We start from the raw sequence: 16613 nt of genomic DNA on the forward strand, positions 1-16613 counted from the left end.
ATGTAACTGAGAATAGCATTGCTGGATGATATGATAACTCTATGTCTAACTTTTTGAGGATCTGCTAAACTGTTTTCCAAAGCAGCTATACCATTTTATAATCCTACCAGCAGTGCATAATGTTTCTAGTTTTTCCTTATACTTGCCAATACTTTTTTAAAAATCTTTTTTTATTATAGCCATCATATTGGATATGAAATTGTATCTCATTTCTCTAATTAATAATGACATTGAGTGTATTTTTATGTGCTTATTTGACATTTGCATGTCTTATTTTAAGAAATGTTCATTTTTAAATGGATTATTTGTCTTTTTACTATTGAATTATAAAGAGTTCTTTGTATATTTTAAAGGTGAGTCCCGTATCAGATATATGATTTGCAAATATTTTCTCTTGCTGTGTGAATTATCTTTTTACTTTCCTGGTGATATTCTTTGAAGCACAAGAGTCTTTAATTTTGATGAAGTCCTCTTTATTTTTTCTTTTGTTGCTTGTGGTTTGGTGTTATATTTAAGAAACTATTGCCAAGCTCATTAAGATTTGCCTCTGTGTTTTCTTCTAAAAATTTTATAGTTTGACCAACTTTTACGTTTAGATTTTTGATTTACTTTGTGTGTGTGTTGTAAAGTGGGGATCCAACTTATCCTTTTGTATGTGGATATCCACTTGTCCTAGCACCGTTTGTTGAAAAAACTATTCTTTCCCCACTGAATTGTTCTATTTCTGGACTCCTTAATTTTATTCCACTGATTTATTGACTGTTGCTTACTTTTTCTAACTTCTGTTTAGAATGCCTTATCTGCCACTTCCACCTGGCCAATTTCTATTCCAAACCAAAAGCCTGCTTTTCTTCAGCAGATCTTGTGCATAACTCTGCATACTTAGAGCATAGTGCTCATTGCATTTTTGTGATAGTTTATATATATATATTTATTTATTTATAACTATATATCCTTTAGTAGTTAGTAAGCTTTTGGAGAGTCAAGACAACCTTTTATATCTGAATCCCAAAGCTTTAGCACAGTGCCTGGCATATAGTATGCTATTAATATATTTATTAGGAGAAACAATAGGGGCAGTATTAAATTTTGTTTTGAATGTGTTCATTTCTAGGTGTTGTCAGGATATCCAGGGGCTAATAATACTCAATAGACATTTTTATTTATTAATTGAAGTTTGCTTGTACCTTTCTTTATTTACTCATTTGTCATATATTTACTGGATGCCTCTCATGTGCATGGTTCTGGGGATGCAGGAGTAAACAGAACAACACCTTGTGCTCAGGAAGTTTTCATTATAGTATGGCACCCCACTCCAGTACTCTTGCCTGGAAAATCCCATGGATGGAGGAGCCTGGTAGGCTGCAGTCCATGGGGTCGCTGAGAGTTGGACAAGACTCAGTGACTTCTCTTTCACTTTTCACTTTCATGCATTGGAGAAGGAAATGGCAACCCTCTCCAGTGTTCTTGCCTGGAGAATCCCAGGGACAGGGGAGCCTGGTGGGCTGCCGTCTCTGGGGTCGCACAGAGTCGGACACGACTGAAGCGACTTTGCAGCAGCAGCCGCAGGGGAAACAGGCAATATACAGATAGTGTGAAACAGTTGACAATAAAACCAGCAAAGAAATCCAGAAATTTAAGGGGAGGTAGAGTAAAGACTTCAGAATCATCCTCAAAAGGTGATACTTGAAAATACGTAGGAACGGATGGAATCACCAAGAGATTGAAGATATAAAAAGAAGATTCGGGGGAAAAAATGTCTAAAAGGTAGAAAAACCAGAAGAGTAGAATCCTGGAAACCAAGGGAAAAGAGAAGGCAGAATGATGAAGGAGAATTAAGCCTAAAAAAGAACCGTCGGTTCTAGTTGTTAGATAGTCATTATTAGTCTTAAGATTAAGTTTCAGGGGAATTGCTGGAGCCAGGTTTTAAAAGATTGAATGCTAAAACTTTTTAAAACAATGAAACTGTGCCATTGTTTTTTTCCGACTCCTTAATGTTGTATCCATAATGAAAAATCAATGTATATGTTTAAATGTTATTCATCCCTGTACTTATCCCTGTGTGGGCTGCTTTTTTTTTCTTTTTCCCCCCTCTGAGGCACCTGATTAGAATCTCTCTGAAGCTTGTTAGCCATTTGATTTCTTTCAGTTTGAAAGCCCATATAGCTTTTTAATTCCATCATTTCTGCTATCTAAATGTGTTAATCTTACGTTATAAATCATTTGATTATTTATATAAATGGTTACCCTGTATACATGTAGATAGTTGAATATAATCAGCTAATGTATAACATTTGTTTTTAATAGTGACAGAAATGTTGGTAAACGTTCTGAGTATTTGCTCTGATGATGAACTTATGACTGAAGGCGAAGACCAGTTTGATGGTATGACTATTTATTTTACTGTTTTTTATTGTGAAATGCTATTGTTTAACTGCCCAATTTCAATATACTCTTGTAAATTATAGTCATTGCTCTCAAATGGCTATACTATTTGATAAGTGACAAGTCACTTTTTTCAGATATTATTTAAGACTTTAAAATAATTTTAGTGATTCTTTTTTCTGTTGACACGGGGAAGAAAATGAATTTTGGGAAAGGGGAAATTTGAAAGAGAACAGAAGGAAAAGAAAATTGAAGTGCTGAAAGAATGTGGTTCTTCATGAATATGGACACTACTTAGAAGGGAGGGTAAACATGCTTTTTGTTTCATTGGTACTATATTCTTAATGCATCAGAAACATCTGAATACATAGTGTTGTTGTCACTTCTTCTTTTCAAAAATCAAAATAAGCTGTTCCCAGTTTTGAGTGGTTATGTTTTAAGAAACCTCTTGTTAGTTTAGTTTGAGATTCAGAAAGCCCTTTTTTTTCGTAGAAACAAAGTTATACATGGTTATTAGTTCTTATGTAAGACAGCCAGCCTGTGTATCTAATGCACATTTATAGTATAAACTACTACAATAGAAGCAAAATTACTTTTCTTTTTATGTTTTGAAGATTTTATTTAGAACTTAAATATTTATTGCGTTAATTAATTGGATAAACAAAAAATATAAATAATTTATAAGCTGAAAACTCTTTATTTCCTTCCATCTGCCCCTCACATCTTTGTTGCAGCATATTTTTCATAGTTTTAATCAGTATATAAATGTTCCCATGTATTGAACATGGTCTACATAGTGGTAAAATTAGACACCTACATATTTTTATATATTACTATACCATAATCTTTGTAGTTAATCTTATGTTGTTTGGCATTTGGGTTGCTTTAAATTATCTTTATTATGAATAGCATGCAATAAACATAGTCATACAGTAGTTATAATTTTCCTTCTTAGAATAAATTTCTTGAAGAAAATTACAGAGTTAATGAGTATGAAGAATTTTAGCTTCATTATTTTAGCTGTGAACTGCCAAATTACATAAGAATTGGACCAATATGAAGTGTTTCTAGCAATGAATCCATAGACCTATTTTTTCACAGGCCCACCTAATTGGGTTTTGGTCATTTTTACTTAGAAGTAAGTTACCATTGGTTTAATTTATATATAATTGAATTCTAATGATGCTAAGGAAGAAATCTACTTTACCAGCTGTGTAAACTTCCTCTCAGGTGACCACTTAACAAGTAAAATCTGAATAAAGCTATTTAGAAATGTCTTTACTTTACTTTTTTTTTTTTAGTTCAATTTCTTCCCCTTGCTTTTTTTTTTAGACATATCTTTACTTACAAACAGGTTCAGTTCTTAAACTGTTTTAATTCTGTTTGTTCAAAGTAGAGTGACTATATACATGTCTGCTGTTGCCATCTGTTGGTGGCAGGCAGCGAGTGCTTTTACTCTGGCTTATAGTTTCGTTAACTGAAATAAATTAACTTATATTAGTTCTTTTGGGGGGGAATAATAAGTTTCAATGAGTAATATTTATTTTTCCTTATTTTAATTCTCTCTTTCTGATGTTTTGAAGAAAAAGTTTTTAGTTTTAACATATTTCATCATCTGTCTTTTCCATAGCATTTTAAAATAGTTTCAATTAAATATTTATTTTCCCTGTTCTGCTACCATTGTTGTAAGGTTAGTTATAGGTTTAGATTCTAGTTCACAGTGTTATAGATACTGATATAATGATCAATAATATAATGAAATAATTTTTGTGCATATCCTACTAATTTTTTTCAGTAGAGTTTTTTTGTTAATATCAAATTCTGTAAACTATCTAGTAAGAGTCTTTTTTATTGTTCATAATATTTTTAATTATTATTTTGATATCCATGATTCAGTAGTTATAACCAATTTTTTATTTCTAAAAATAAATTTCAAAAAAATCTTTATTTTCTTGTTTAGCCTGGCTGGTGGGGATGTGTATCACTTTTATTTCTACTTCTAAAAGAACCAGTATTTGATTTTGTTGATTTTTCTCTGTTATTTTCTTGGCTTGAATTTCATTGATTTCTGCTCTTCATTTTATAGTAGGAGTTTTAATTGGCATTATATTCTATCTGTATCTGATCTAGAAAGTTTTTTTAAAATAATGTATAACTTTCTAAACTAAGATAAAATTTTTTTGCACTATATAATTCATTTACTATAATTATTCCTAATATATTTAGTATATCATTATTTTATTTAAAATTATATGTTTTTTCTTTGAAAAAAGCTGTTATTACCCAGTTAAATTAATATTTCACTATTTTGTATTCTAATTACTATTGCAACTGGTATCTCTCTTAATGTATTTTCTAACTGTATAATTATATATTTGGCGGTTTATCTTATGTTCAACAAGTTGGATCAGCAGAATTACTTCCTACGATAATTTTTATTTTGTTTTCCATAACTTTAAAAAATGTCATTTGCATAAGGCTGATACTGTTATTTTCTACATTTTAATCTTTTATTACTTTTAAAAAATTTGAATCAATAATGTTAAATAGAAGTAGTGACAGGTGATCCTTTAGTCCTCTTTCTGTAATAAAAAGGAAAAAATTTCTCTGTTAAGTCTAATATAGTACTTGGTTTAGATATTGATGATTTATATGAAGATAGACACAATTGTCAGAGAAGGCAGTGGCACCCCACTCCAGTACTCTTGCCTGTAAAATCCCACCGACAGAGGAGCCTGGTAGCTACAGTCCATGGGGTTGCTAAGAGTCGGACACGACTGAGCGACTTCACTTTCACTTTTCACTTTCATGCATGCATTGGAGAAGGAAATGGCAACCCACTCCAGTGTTCTTGCCTGGAGAATCCCAGGGATGGGCGGAGCCTGGTGGGCTGCTGTCCATGGGGTCACACAGAGTTGGACTCAACTGAAGTGACTTAGTAGCAGTAGCAGCAGCAGACACAATTGTTTTTGGGAATTCAACCAAGAATAAATATAAATTTTTATTATATTCCTTCTAATGATATTTATGCATCTTATCAATATTTTTTCTATCAATGAAAAATTATACTTATTTATCAACTTGTTATATCATTCTTACACTCCAGAGGTGAATCAAATTTGATCATTAAAAAGGCACTGTGGTTTAGTGAAAAGGATCGGTGGTTCAGATGTCTTGGTGCTACCATTATACTAGCTGTGTAATCTTAGGAAAGTAATCTAACTTCTCAAAATCTTCTCTTCCATATGAGGGAATAGAGAGGATGAAAATTTTTCCTCACTCTTCAGGTAATTTTAAAAATTGGGAAGCACCATTTATGGGCTTTCCAGGTGGTGCTAGTGGTAAAGAATCCTCCCAATGCAGGAGACTCAGATTTGATCCCTGGGTCTGCAAGATCCCCTGGAGGAAGGCATGGCAACCCACTCTAGTATTCTTGTCTGGGAAATCCCATAGACAGAGGAACCTGGTGAGCTATAGTCCATAGGGTTGCGAAGAGTCAGACACGACTAAGCGACTGAGCACAAGCACCACTTTTGACAGTGTTTTTCTGGGAAAATACACTGAGTTCCAACTTTGCACACTAGAAATAGATCTCCCTTCACTGCCAGCATAGCAGGTGCAGTTCCTTCACATTGCTTCACCTTTGCACTACCAAGTATTAAGAGTAGGGACTCCAAGAAAGTTTTGAGGATATGGATCTGGGAGTTTGTCTAGGAACGAGAGTGATTTGAAGGAGAAAGAACCTTGAGTAATGGAGGAAAGGAAAGGAGTTTAGGATAGATACTAGGGTGGGTTGGGAAAAGAGCTACCGGAGCTACATTTGTTTCCCTTTCTTATTCATATTCCCTTATTTCTTCCCCTCAACTCCATCTTTTTTCCTTTCCTTTGACCACGATAACATGCCTTTTGTCCTCTCCTTCTCCGTTTCCTGCTCAGGAGTGAAACTATGCTGTGGATTGAGCCTGCAGAGAAACCTGATTTAGGAAGAAAACTTATTGAGTTGCGGATTGCTGTGGAGGCAGAATAAGAGTTTAGCTTTTCTATGGGGAAAGGGGAAGAATAGGATTGGAGATTTCCCAGTGGGAGGAAGAAAAGAGTAGTTTTTGCATATTCAAGGCTGAAATTGGCCAAAGGAATGACTCTTTCTTCTTAAGTGATGGACTTTGGTATTCTGTATTGTTTAATGAACCTGTGGGTTTATTTTTGAAGGCGAAAATTTGCAGAAATATATGGCATTTGTAAATGCTCATAGCATTCCTTTTAGAGGTATTCTGTAATCATTTAAGGGAATTTTTGAAGACCGATTTCTATGATATTTAGAATGAATATTACTTCTTTCAGTTATATTTGTCTTGAGTTTGGTAAAGGAAATAGATAACCCATATGTGTTACAGTTTTACTAAGCTAAAATTTTGCATTTCCTGTAATGGAATCATGTATGTCAGCATTACAATGGAAAGCTCAAATGAAACGTCTCTGCTGCCTACTCTTAGAGCTATTATTTGCTTTGAAACAGTCTGTTGCTATTTGTGTAAAAAGATGTCCCTCAAACTTCCAGATTGGATTGGGAACAGATAGCACATACTGTTGATCCTGAGTATGTGCAAAAGTTCCACAATTCTGATTTCAAGAAATTATAGGCTTTTGTTATAGTGGAGTGTGGGAGGCTTAGCCTTTTCTTTATTGGGAGTGGGTAAGGTAGTTTATAAAGTTACCTACATTTCTCTGTGTATGCTACAGATTTTGCAGATTTGGTGTCCTTGAAGAACCACATGAGTTTGTATCTCATTTGTGTCATTACCTTTCACTTAACATGCTTCCATGGGTGACACATTTCCTTAGGGGTATTAATATAAATGTGCGATTGTTGTTAGCACAGTCTTTTATCAGTCTTATGTGTTTTCACGTGTTTTTTTTCTGTCCCTAATTTGTCTACTTTCATCAAATATTATAGTCATTCTGTCCATAATTTCTTCTGAACACATATCTTTTAAGAAATCTTTCCTTTAGAGCTCTACCCAGTGGCATCCCTCCTTATTTGCCAGATCTACAGTACTACATTTTTCAAATTTCAAGTATGAGGGACTTCATTTTTCTCCCTTTCTTTCTACATTCATTCTTCAGTACCACTGCCAAGTTAAATCTCTATCTTTTTATTTGTCTCAACCACCTTTTCTCCATCATTCACTTCCTTTTTTCTGGACTCTCCATCTGAAGAACGGCTCATATATGGCAATAAAAAAGGTACAGACCAGACAGAGTAACATCGTTTTGAAATATGACTTCATAAGTTATTCTCATGTCCATGTAAGTTAGTGTATTCATTGAGTATATTTATGCAGAGTCCTCTGGGCCTTGTGCAAATTTAGTTTAAGTTTTATCTAAGTTAGAATTTGATGTTTTTAGAAGTCATATTCCAAGATATCTGTCTTTCTGTGCATGGAAATATTTTTCCCTCTTTTTCATTCCTCTGGTTTTAAAATTTCATTCTTTTGCTTATTTGTAATGTTTTGTACTCTTCCCTGCATGACTAGGGGTGTTTGATTGTCTGTCTTATTCCCCAAAGTAATTTTACTGTGGACATTTACTTTAATATTATGCATGATGTGTTTGTAGACTGATTTAAAATCCTGATTTGTAAAGTGTTTTTATATTCCAGTTAATTTTTAATTTGAAATAAGTATAGTTTACATATCATTCAGTTTTATAGATGTGATAATTAAAGCTGAAAATATGAGTGTATCTCCTTACAGCCATCCTCCCCTATGCCCATACTCCTCTCCTCCAGTCTAGCTATTTAAAAATTTCCATCAATTTAAAAATAAAGTATCTATATTAATTTATTTGAAGAGAATCAAATTTATCCTTATGTCCTTGGACAAGATACTTAGTAAAATTAGTTTCTTTGTCTATAAAATGAGGAAATTGAGTTTTTCAGTATCTCTAATGTCTCTTCAAATTCTAATATTCTATGATTTTGAAACTTTAAGTAATTTTTTGGCATTTTAAAAACACCTGTGTAATACCATGGTACCCATACAATTTCGGATTTGTAAAAGCTGTAGCTTCATTGCTCATATTATTACCCTGAGAGCATCAGAAACATGGTTGTGCAGCCTATTTTCTCTAAAATATGTCCTTTGTTTTCATCTTTGAAATTGGATTTCTTTTTCTGTTTACTTACAGTAAGGTCCAGTCTTCATCTTAGTTTTTAATTATATGTACTTGTGGACTGCTTGAATTTTAAATGAGATGCTGTAGCTCAAAAGACTGGTGGTGGTTCAGACCTCCATATACCTAAGGCCCCTTTTGGTCTAGTGTCTTAGCCTTTCCTTAACCTTCTCCTCAACTATGGTGCTTCCATATGTGCGTTGTCATCATGTTGAAGCACAATTCTAAGGAACCACACTCTTGGGTCCAGAGTGATTCTAGTTGCTATATATGAGATAACAGGACGGAGATTGTTGTTCTTTCTGGAGGCCAAGGGAAGGAAGATAACAACCTTTGAGTCTTTTTTTCAGGCATATATTCAGTTATTCTGATATATTCTCTTCTGTATCGGTGGTAGGCAGTATAGCTAACCCTTTGGAGGTGAAGCATTAGTGATTTTTTAGCCATGTTTTTTGGGGAGTCTTTTCTCATTGTCACACTCCTTATGTCATACTCACCTAGGGATGTAAAAGCTTGTATATATTTGCATGACCTTAAAGGACTTCTAGTCCATGAAGTTGAGATGTATATTGTTGAAATGTGCGTATGGTCCTTAGTTCTGGGTCACCTGCCCAGTAGTCACTTCATATCACAATCTCAGACCAAATTTGAACAAGGAAGCTTCTTTTGTCATAGTATGATAGCATATTTCGAGCCTGCATGTCAAAGGCTTTTATGTTAACCAAACAGAAGACTATAGACTATTACCAATTCTAGTCTGTTAGTCTGCATGCTGTAGGCTCTCATGAAAGTTAGACAGACTGTAGGAATGTTACCATTTTTTTGTCCTCTGGTTTGTGGTACAGGTTGGACTCTGGTTTCTTTTCCATTGCTCTTTTACTCATTAGTCAGTACTGTGAGAGTCAAAGTTGTGGATTACTTTTCATTTGTATCTGTATCAGATCCCAATATTAGACCAGTGGTGAGCTAAACATTGAAGGAGAAGCTTTTTGGCATGAATTCATCTAGTCTCCATGTGAGCTGGTGGTAGGGGCTTGGTGTTGGTTCAGATGACCGTGAAACAGGCTAGTAAGATGGTATAAGTATGGATGCCCTAAACTTGAGTCTTTCTTTCTATTTATTCCATTGAAAGTAGGTTCAGCTGCAGCCCGGAAAGAAATCATAAGAAACAAAATTCGAGCAATTGGCAAGATGGCAAGGGTCTTCTCTGTTCTCAGGTAATGATACAATGACTTGTCTTACTTGTCATTTTTCCAATGATTTGTCTTGCAGAAATCACTTTTATTGTGCTTTACTACACATAGTGTCCTGTTTGATACCTGAAAACAATATAGTAGCATTCTTTCTGTAAAGAAGTTGTATATTTATGTGTTGAAAATGGTGACACAAGTCTCTTTGAAATTAGCATTTTTGACTCCTTGATTGTTATTGCTCACCTTTGCTATCTCTTATCCTTCTGTGATGAAAGTAGTATATCTGTACCCTGAAGATTAGAGCAGAATAAGAAGGAAGGGGCACTTCTTAGAGTGTTCCTGATGAACTTGCTCATCTATAAAGGAACTCCTTTATGCTGGAGCCCCAAATTGTCTTCCTGGGGTTAATTTAGGAAGACCAGGTTTAAGACTGCATGCGAATGAGTCAGTTCTTAAAAAGTTGTTTGCAAAACCGCTCATATCAGACATTTTATCTTTAAAGCATATGAAATACCATATTTTCTCAATTTTATGATACCTATTGCTGATGAATCTCATATATACTTAATAAACTTTTCAGGAAAAACAATATATGTCTCAGTTGTACAGCATACCCTCATATCTGAAACATTTAGAATGTGGAAAAATGTGTATCTTGGAATTGAGGAAAATATGGTAGTAGCAGCAAATGTCATAAGTTATATGCATGGCCTTCGTCTGGGCCCCATTCCTTCTTTTTAACTAGGAACTTGTTGGAAGTCTCTGATCTTTGTTATCTCTCTCTGCTATAGGGAGGAGAGTGAAAGTGTGCTGACACTCAAGGGCCTGACTCCCACAGGGATGTTGCCTAGTGGAGTGTTGGCTGGAGGACGGCAGACCCTGCAAAGTGGTAATGATGTTATGCAACTTGCTGTGCCTCAGATGGACTGGGGCACACCTCACTCTTTTGCTAACAATACACATAATGCATGCAGGGAATTCTTTCTGCTTTTTAGTTCTTGTCTCAGCAGCTGACACAAGCAGAATACTGTATGATAGGTAGTATCTGATTAAGAACCTGACCAGGGCAGAAAATTGATAGAATCAGTATTCTTTTCAATTGAAAATAATGATCAATCTCTCAGCTTTTCATGAAATGATATGGGAGTAACTCATATCATAATGTCTAAAATATTTATTCGTTTGTCTAATGCATCCTTTTCTTTTTAAAGCCTCAGTTTCAGAATGTGAATCAGGATATTCATATTACTTAAAATGGAAATGTAATTCCAAGTTTCTTTTTTATCTTTTTAATTTATGTAATTGTATTAGACTATGCTTATATTTTCAGATGTTAATTTTAGAATTAACAATCTGCTTGAGCCCTAGAACATTACTTATGCACTTCACTTGCCAAAACATTTGTGCAAGGTTTTGTACCCTGGTAAATGATGCCAAAGTTTGTTTTCTGTGGTGTTTGTCAAATGTTCTATGTATAATTGACTGTCTGTAACATGCTGTTTCCTTCCTCTGCAGATGTAGCTGCTTTCCTAAATCTGTCTGTCTTTCTTTAGGTTAGCTGTATGTCTGTAAAAGTATGTTAAATTAAATCACTCTATCAGGCACTTTATCTGTCTGGATGTAGAGGCAACTTTGTAGCACCTTGTTTTAAGGTTTGCTGCATTTGTTGCTGTGCTTTGTGCATTCTGAACGTGAATGTAACATTAGATACTAAGTCATTGTTATATAAGGGGTTGAATTTAAATCTTGTAAGTCAAAATTGAAAGGGTGTTATTAAGTGTGCCTTTATTTTGCATGAAAATAAAAAGAATTATACGTAAAGCATTCCTGTAATCTGGCTCATTGAATATTTTATACTAAGAAAAACAAGTTTTTTTGGCGTAAATATTTGTGTAAATACGGAGTTGACTTTCTGAAAGCCCATTACAGATTAAATAGAAGAAAGTGATATGAATGTTATAGTCTATACACAGTAACTCCAAGTCTAGATTTCTTTCCTTTTTGGTTGGAAAGCAGAAAATGTGATATGTAAAGCCTTACTTATGTTTTATTGTAACCACAGCCCTCCAAGGGTCATTGTTGTATTAAGATAGGAAGCAACAGATCTGATGTTCTCCTTAGTCATGATGGACAGTATCTTTTTGGTGTTGTAGTTAGTCAGTTTTTTAAGGCAAAAAAAACAGTAAAGTTTTAATTTTTCAATAAATTTAAATTAGATTGATTTCTCATAATTTCATTTCATTTAGTCTCATAAATGCTTAAATAAATAAATAAAAAGAATTTTTTTTCTGTAGACAAATAATTTCTACTTGTAGCCTATACATGTTCTATTTATATGTTATTGTGTTGTCTGCTACCACCACTGGTGTATGTGAGATATACAAGTATGTTTTGAAATTATAACTTCAAATTTTCATTTTGAACAAGGTTTCTTTTTAAAAAAAAAAATGTGCTTTGATTCTCTTTATATTTCTTGCCTTTCATTTTTCTTATTATGTTGTAAGCATTAGGAAAATTAGCTGAAAAGAATTTCATTAAAACAAATTAAGATCTTAAACATTCAATAAATCTAGTAATAGAAGAGGATGAATTTCAATAGCTTGAAAATTGTTGTACACTTTTTCCTGTTTGTTCAGAAAAGGAAAAAAAAAACCCAGAAGGGTCTCATATTTAAATAAATCTAAACTACAATCATTTCTCAGTATCCTTGGGTATAATATTACTTTTATGTTGTATCCACAACAAACCTTTCAGATTTCGTAACTAGCACCTGCTAATTACATGCTTTGTTGATAGCTCAGCACTTCTTTTTATTCGTAATTTGCATGCAGCCTGAAGCTCAGTCTTCCAACTTTGAAATCACCCCTAACTGCAGGGAAGGATTGAAAGACGGCTTTACTGAGAGACTGTCTATTCCTGGCATAGAGTGAGTTACTGGGTAGTGCTGAGCTTAAGGGGTCCAATTTGGGAGACTAGATAGCTCCACAGCTCTGCCAGCCATGGATCTTGATAGTGTGGTTTAAGTATTTGATTGAAGTGATTTCTCTAGCATGAGTAGACCCATTTTGAAACAACAAAACTCATACAGAATTAGTAGCACCTGTGTGATTTTTAAAAATTTATGTAGCATTTAAAATTTTTAATAAACATGATGACCCCTTATGTGAGTAATGGAGAGCTAAGTATTGCAAGAAGAAAGTTTTAAAATTCTGAGACCTCTTTCCTGTTGTCAGAAATTGAAATTGTCTTATCAATAACATTACAGTTAATTTATAGTATTTTTTAAGTGTTTTACAAACTGCCTATCGGAGTAGGATTTGTTAATCATATTTTATGTTCATTTTCTTCTGGGAGTTTGATTGGGAGCTAGCCATTATAATGCTGCCTTCACTAGGAACTATATGAGAGAATATGTGGCCATCTGTGTTATAGTAAGGTCATTTCCTCTTGATCACTTATTCTGTGTAGTACTGAGGAACACAGTTTGAAATAGCATTGTACTCAAACTTACTAAGGCCATGTCAAGATGCCCTGTAAAACTGAAAAAAATTGAGGAAAATTAGTGCTTTTCAGATAGAATTTTGCAATTATCAGATCTCTTTCTTTCCAGCTTAATGTGTAAGCTTCAAATGATCTTTGAATTCTAAGCATTCAAGCTTGACATGGTATGCAGTTTTGAGTGTGATGTATATTTTGTGTTCTGAGAAGGATTTAGACGCATTTAGAGGCCTTGAGAAAGAGCAGAGAATATAAATTGACCTAGAAAGCGCTTTTACATATAAAATTAAAAGCCCACAAAAGTATATTGCCAAATTTTGTAATTTTGAAAAAATTTTAACAGCCTTCTTAAACTATTGATATACCCAAATAGATACCAATTCTTATAGTAATATCAGTTTTTAAATTTGTTACTGTATATAAAACAAATTATGAAATATTTCATGTAAAGTCATTTCTGTTACCACAAGCTCTTTAAAGCATACATTCTGGTAGGCATCTTATTTTCCCAATTAATTTGTAAATTATAAAGAAAATAGTCCATGTTTTGAAGAATAGGAATTCCAGGGATGATCCAGTAGAGGTGGGTCACTTATACCAGTTTTCCGTGTGGACAAATTACAAGAGTATTTTACAAGCATACAGGGCTAGATTTTTTTAAGTGGTGATTTGTACAGTGGGTATACAGTAAGTATATCTGCTTTAATTTGTAATATGATTAACAGTTAAGAAAAATTAATTCTTCCTTTACTCAGTGTTCATGTTTCTTTTGGGGGGTCCTCAATTTACTATCTCATTGAGATCTACAAACTTATCTAATTTAACCTTCTTTAATTCCTTAGATTTATCAGTGTCCTTTCATATTAATAACTACTTTGGATGAAATTTATCATTTTTAAATCATGTATACTGCTAAAAGGTCATTTTAGGAATAATTTTTCTAATTGACCTTCTTGTAGAAGAAGCAAAATAGAAGGGATGGACATTATTGTTATAAATATTCTGAGTTTGTATATTTTGGGTAAAGTGAAGAATTAAGACGTGGCAATATTATCAGACAATATTGTCTTCTGCAGTTTTTGGTCCTGGTCTTCAATGTGAGTGCTTCATACAGTTTGAACCCAGAATTGAGCCCAAAGAATCTTTGACTACAAAAAATATATGACTAAATATGTTGAAATTCTCTAAATAGGCCAGAGATAGGCTATATCAGGAATGCATTTTTCATTTATATGACTTATATGTATGTCCATATCATGAAATGATTGGGATTTAATTGCCTGTGAGACCTCAGTTCTATCTCTTGATTCCTCTCTAGTTGGTAGATGGGCTTGAAAAGATAGATGCTCAGTAGCCTTTTTATCTTCACTTAAGAATGCAGACTCTTATTATCTGAGGCAGATTTGGATTCATGATACACTGAACATATATGGATTTTTTTAAGGCTATATATGTTAATATCTTTAGATAGTTGGAACACCAATGTTAGAATAGAAAGGAAGATCTTAGTAGATGAGTAGAGTCCTTTTAGATTACCCACAAAGGATAAGACTACAAAACTGTTCTAGTTAGTGTAACTTACCAAGTTTACTGCCCACAAATTTTATTTCATTGTCCTCTGAACATAGCAACTTCTGCAGCTTATGCTTCTCTCTATGAATAATTAGAAGGGACAGGAAAAGCATTGCTAGACTCCTTCTAGTTTATATCTTAGGGAACCAACTGGTGATGAGTATTATTTCAGTTAGACATGAAAGAAAAGAATTTCCTTCTGTTTGTTCTGCTACAATTCTACCATCATGGTTTCACCCTAGAGAATTTCATAATTTCATCCTAGAGATTTCCTTGTGATTGTTATGGATGTGATATAATAAACATATTGAAAAATTCTAAGGCCATCAGAATACTGAATTCAAGATAGATCATTTTAATACTAGCATTTGCATGGATGCTGAGGTGTCTGTGTTTATAATAGGTCTCTGTGTTCTGTGCATTGAGCGATGGTGTCTTAGTGCTGTGTGTAAACTGTGCTGTGTCAGGAATTGGGGGATTGGATGGGGTTCTCTAATATGGGTACTATATATGTTAAATTGTAAATGATGATGTAGTATGGGGTACTGTTATATTTTTTAAGTGATCATTGCCTTTTCTGCTGTACAATATGACCCTTCTCATCTCTCTCATTCATTTTGCATGCCTCTGCTCACTTCTGTACAGCCACAGTTGAGGCTATTGAGGCTGAAAAAGGTACGATCAGAGTCCTTGCGCTGGGCAGAGATCTGTGGTGTGTGGGTGGGCATCAGAGAATGTCCTGTGGGTGTGTCTTCTAGCTTGCACAGCCGAAGATGAATCAGACTCACTGACTCATCAAGTTTAACAGTCATATCTTCTTCTTCTTTTTTTTTTGAATCACAAGGACTGATTTCCATAGTGACAATTTGTTTTTTTCCCTTTTCTAGTATAGTAATGAGACCAGCATTTAATGTTCCAGAATTCTTTAGAGTACAGCATGTTATGCTGTAATATTATAGCATTTATAGTTGCAAATAAAGACCTGTTCCATATTTTGCATGATTCTTTGCTACTCAGATTTTTATATTCTTGAGTGAAATCCTCTCTAGATACAGGTTTGGTATTCTCATGATAAAAATATGATAAAGTCATTTTCAGTAATTCCCTTGAGAGTCCAGGAGCTGTCACTATGATTTTGTGCTGCAGTTTGGGCTGTTGTTTGCCGGTAATAGTATATTCATGTGTATCATGTATTAACTTGGTATTACACGTCGCTGAAAGCTTTGCTGCCCCAACCATTTATTTGGTTCACATGCACAGACTTTTGAGTCTCAGGGATTGCATATTAAAGCAACTAGATCATAATCAATAGTATGGAAATCTTTTCTATGCACATTTTAAAATAATAGAGGATACATCACTCCAGATGAAGTGAATAAGAAACCATACCAGTTGAAGGAGAATTGCTGTCTGTTTTGATTTAGGTTTCCAAAAAATAGGCAATGAATAACTAGTGAATTAAGGAAAGCATCTCCTAAATATGGAACTCTAAATACTTTTTATTACCTACAAACACAGATCTACCTCCTGGAGGCATTTCCCACCTTTTTCATTTCATATTGGTGGCGATGGAGTGATGATACCTTGTCCTCCAAGGTAGTTCTAATTGCTAAATTTTAGCTTTATTTCTTTTCTCCTCCCGTGTTCTTGGTACAGATTTGTATGTCAAGGATTAACTTTGTTTAGCCTCCTCACTTGCTGTCTTACTGTGATAGCCACTGTTGATTTTAGAGCCTGAGGTAGGAGATAATTGATGAAGTAGGAGTCAGGTTGAGACCCTGAGACCTTTGCCTG

General features: G+C 34.0%; 1 protein-coding gene and 1 long non-coding RNA gene across 10 annotated transcripts in view; one reads left to right on the forward strand and one right to left on the reverse strand.

Moving 5' to 3' along the window:
- PPP3CB (protein phosphatase 3 catalytic subunit beta) overlaps positions 1-16613 on the forward strand; it is a 47419-nt gene that overhangs the window by 28918 nt on the left and 1888 nt on the right. The window contains exons 10-15 of one of the 9 annotated variants that reach the window (XM_040242455.1): positions 2308-2385; positions 7603-7629; positions 9689-9773; positions 10541-10638; positions 15465-15494; positions 16338-16415. In XM_040242455.1, coding sequence (XP_040098389.1) covers positions 2308-2385; positions 7603-7629; positions 9689-9773; positions 10541-10638; positions 15465-15494; positions 16338-16396 — 377 coding nt within the window. In that variant the 3' untranslated portion in view covers positions 16397-16415. The remainder of the gene's footprint in view (positions 1-2307; positions 2386-7602; positions 7630-9688; positions 9774-10540; positions 10639-15464; positions 15495-16337; positions 16416-16613) is intronic. The other 8 variants (XM_040242456.1, XM_040242448.1, XM_040242449.1 and 5 more) reach the window with 8 other exon arrangements.
- On the reverse strand, positions 8152-16602 carry LOC120865312. The gene is made up of 3 exons (XR_005721367.1): positions 16515-16602; positions 10657-10659; positions 8152-8162 (listed from the first exon to the last, which is right to left on the reverse strand). It is a non-coding gene; the product is annotated as an uncharacterized LOC120865312 (long non-coding RNA).

Source organism: Oryx dammah, unplaced genomic scaffold (assembly GCF_014754425.2).
Source record: "Oryx dammah isolate SB20612 unplaced genomic scaffold, SCBI_Odam_1.1 HiC_scaffold_6, whole genome shotgun sequence".
Taxonomy (NCBI): Eukaryota; Metazoa; Chordata; class Mammalia; order Artiodactyla; family Bovidae; genus Oryx; species Oryx dammah.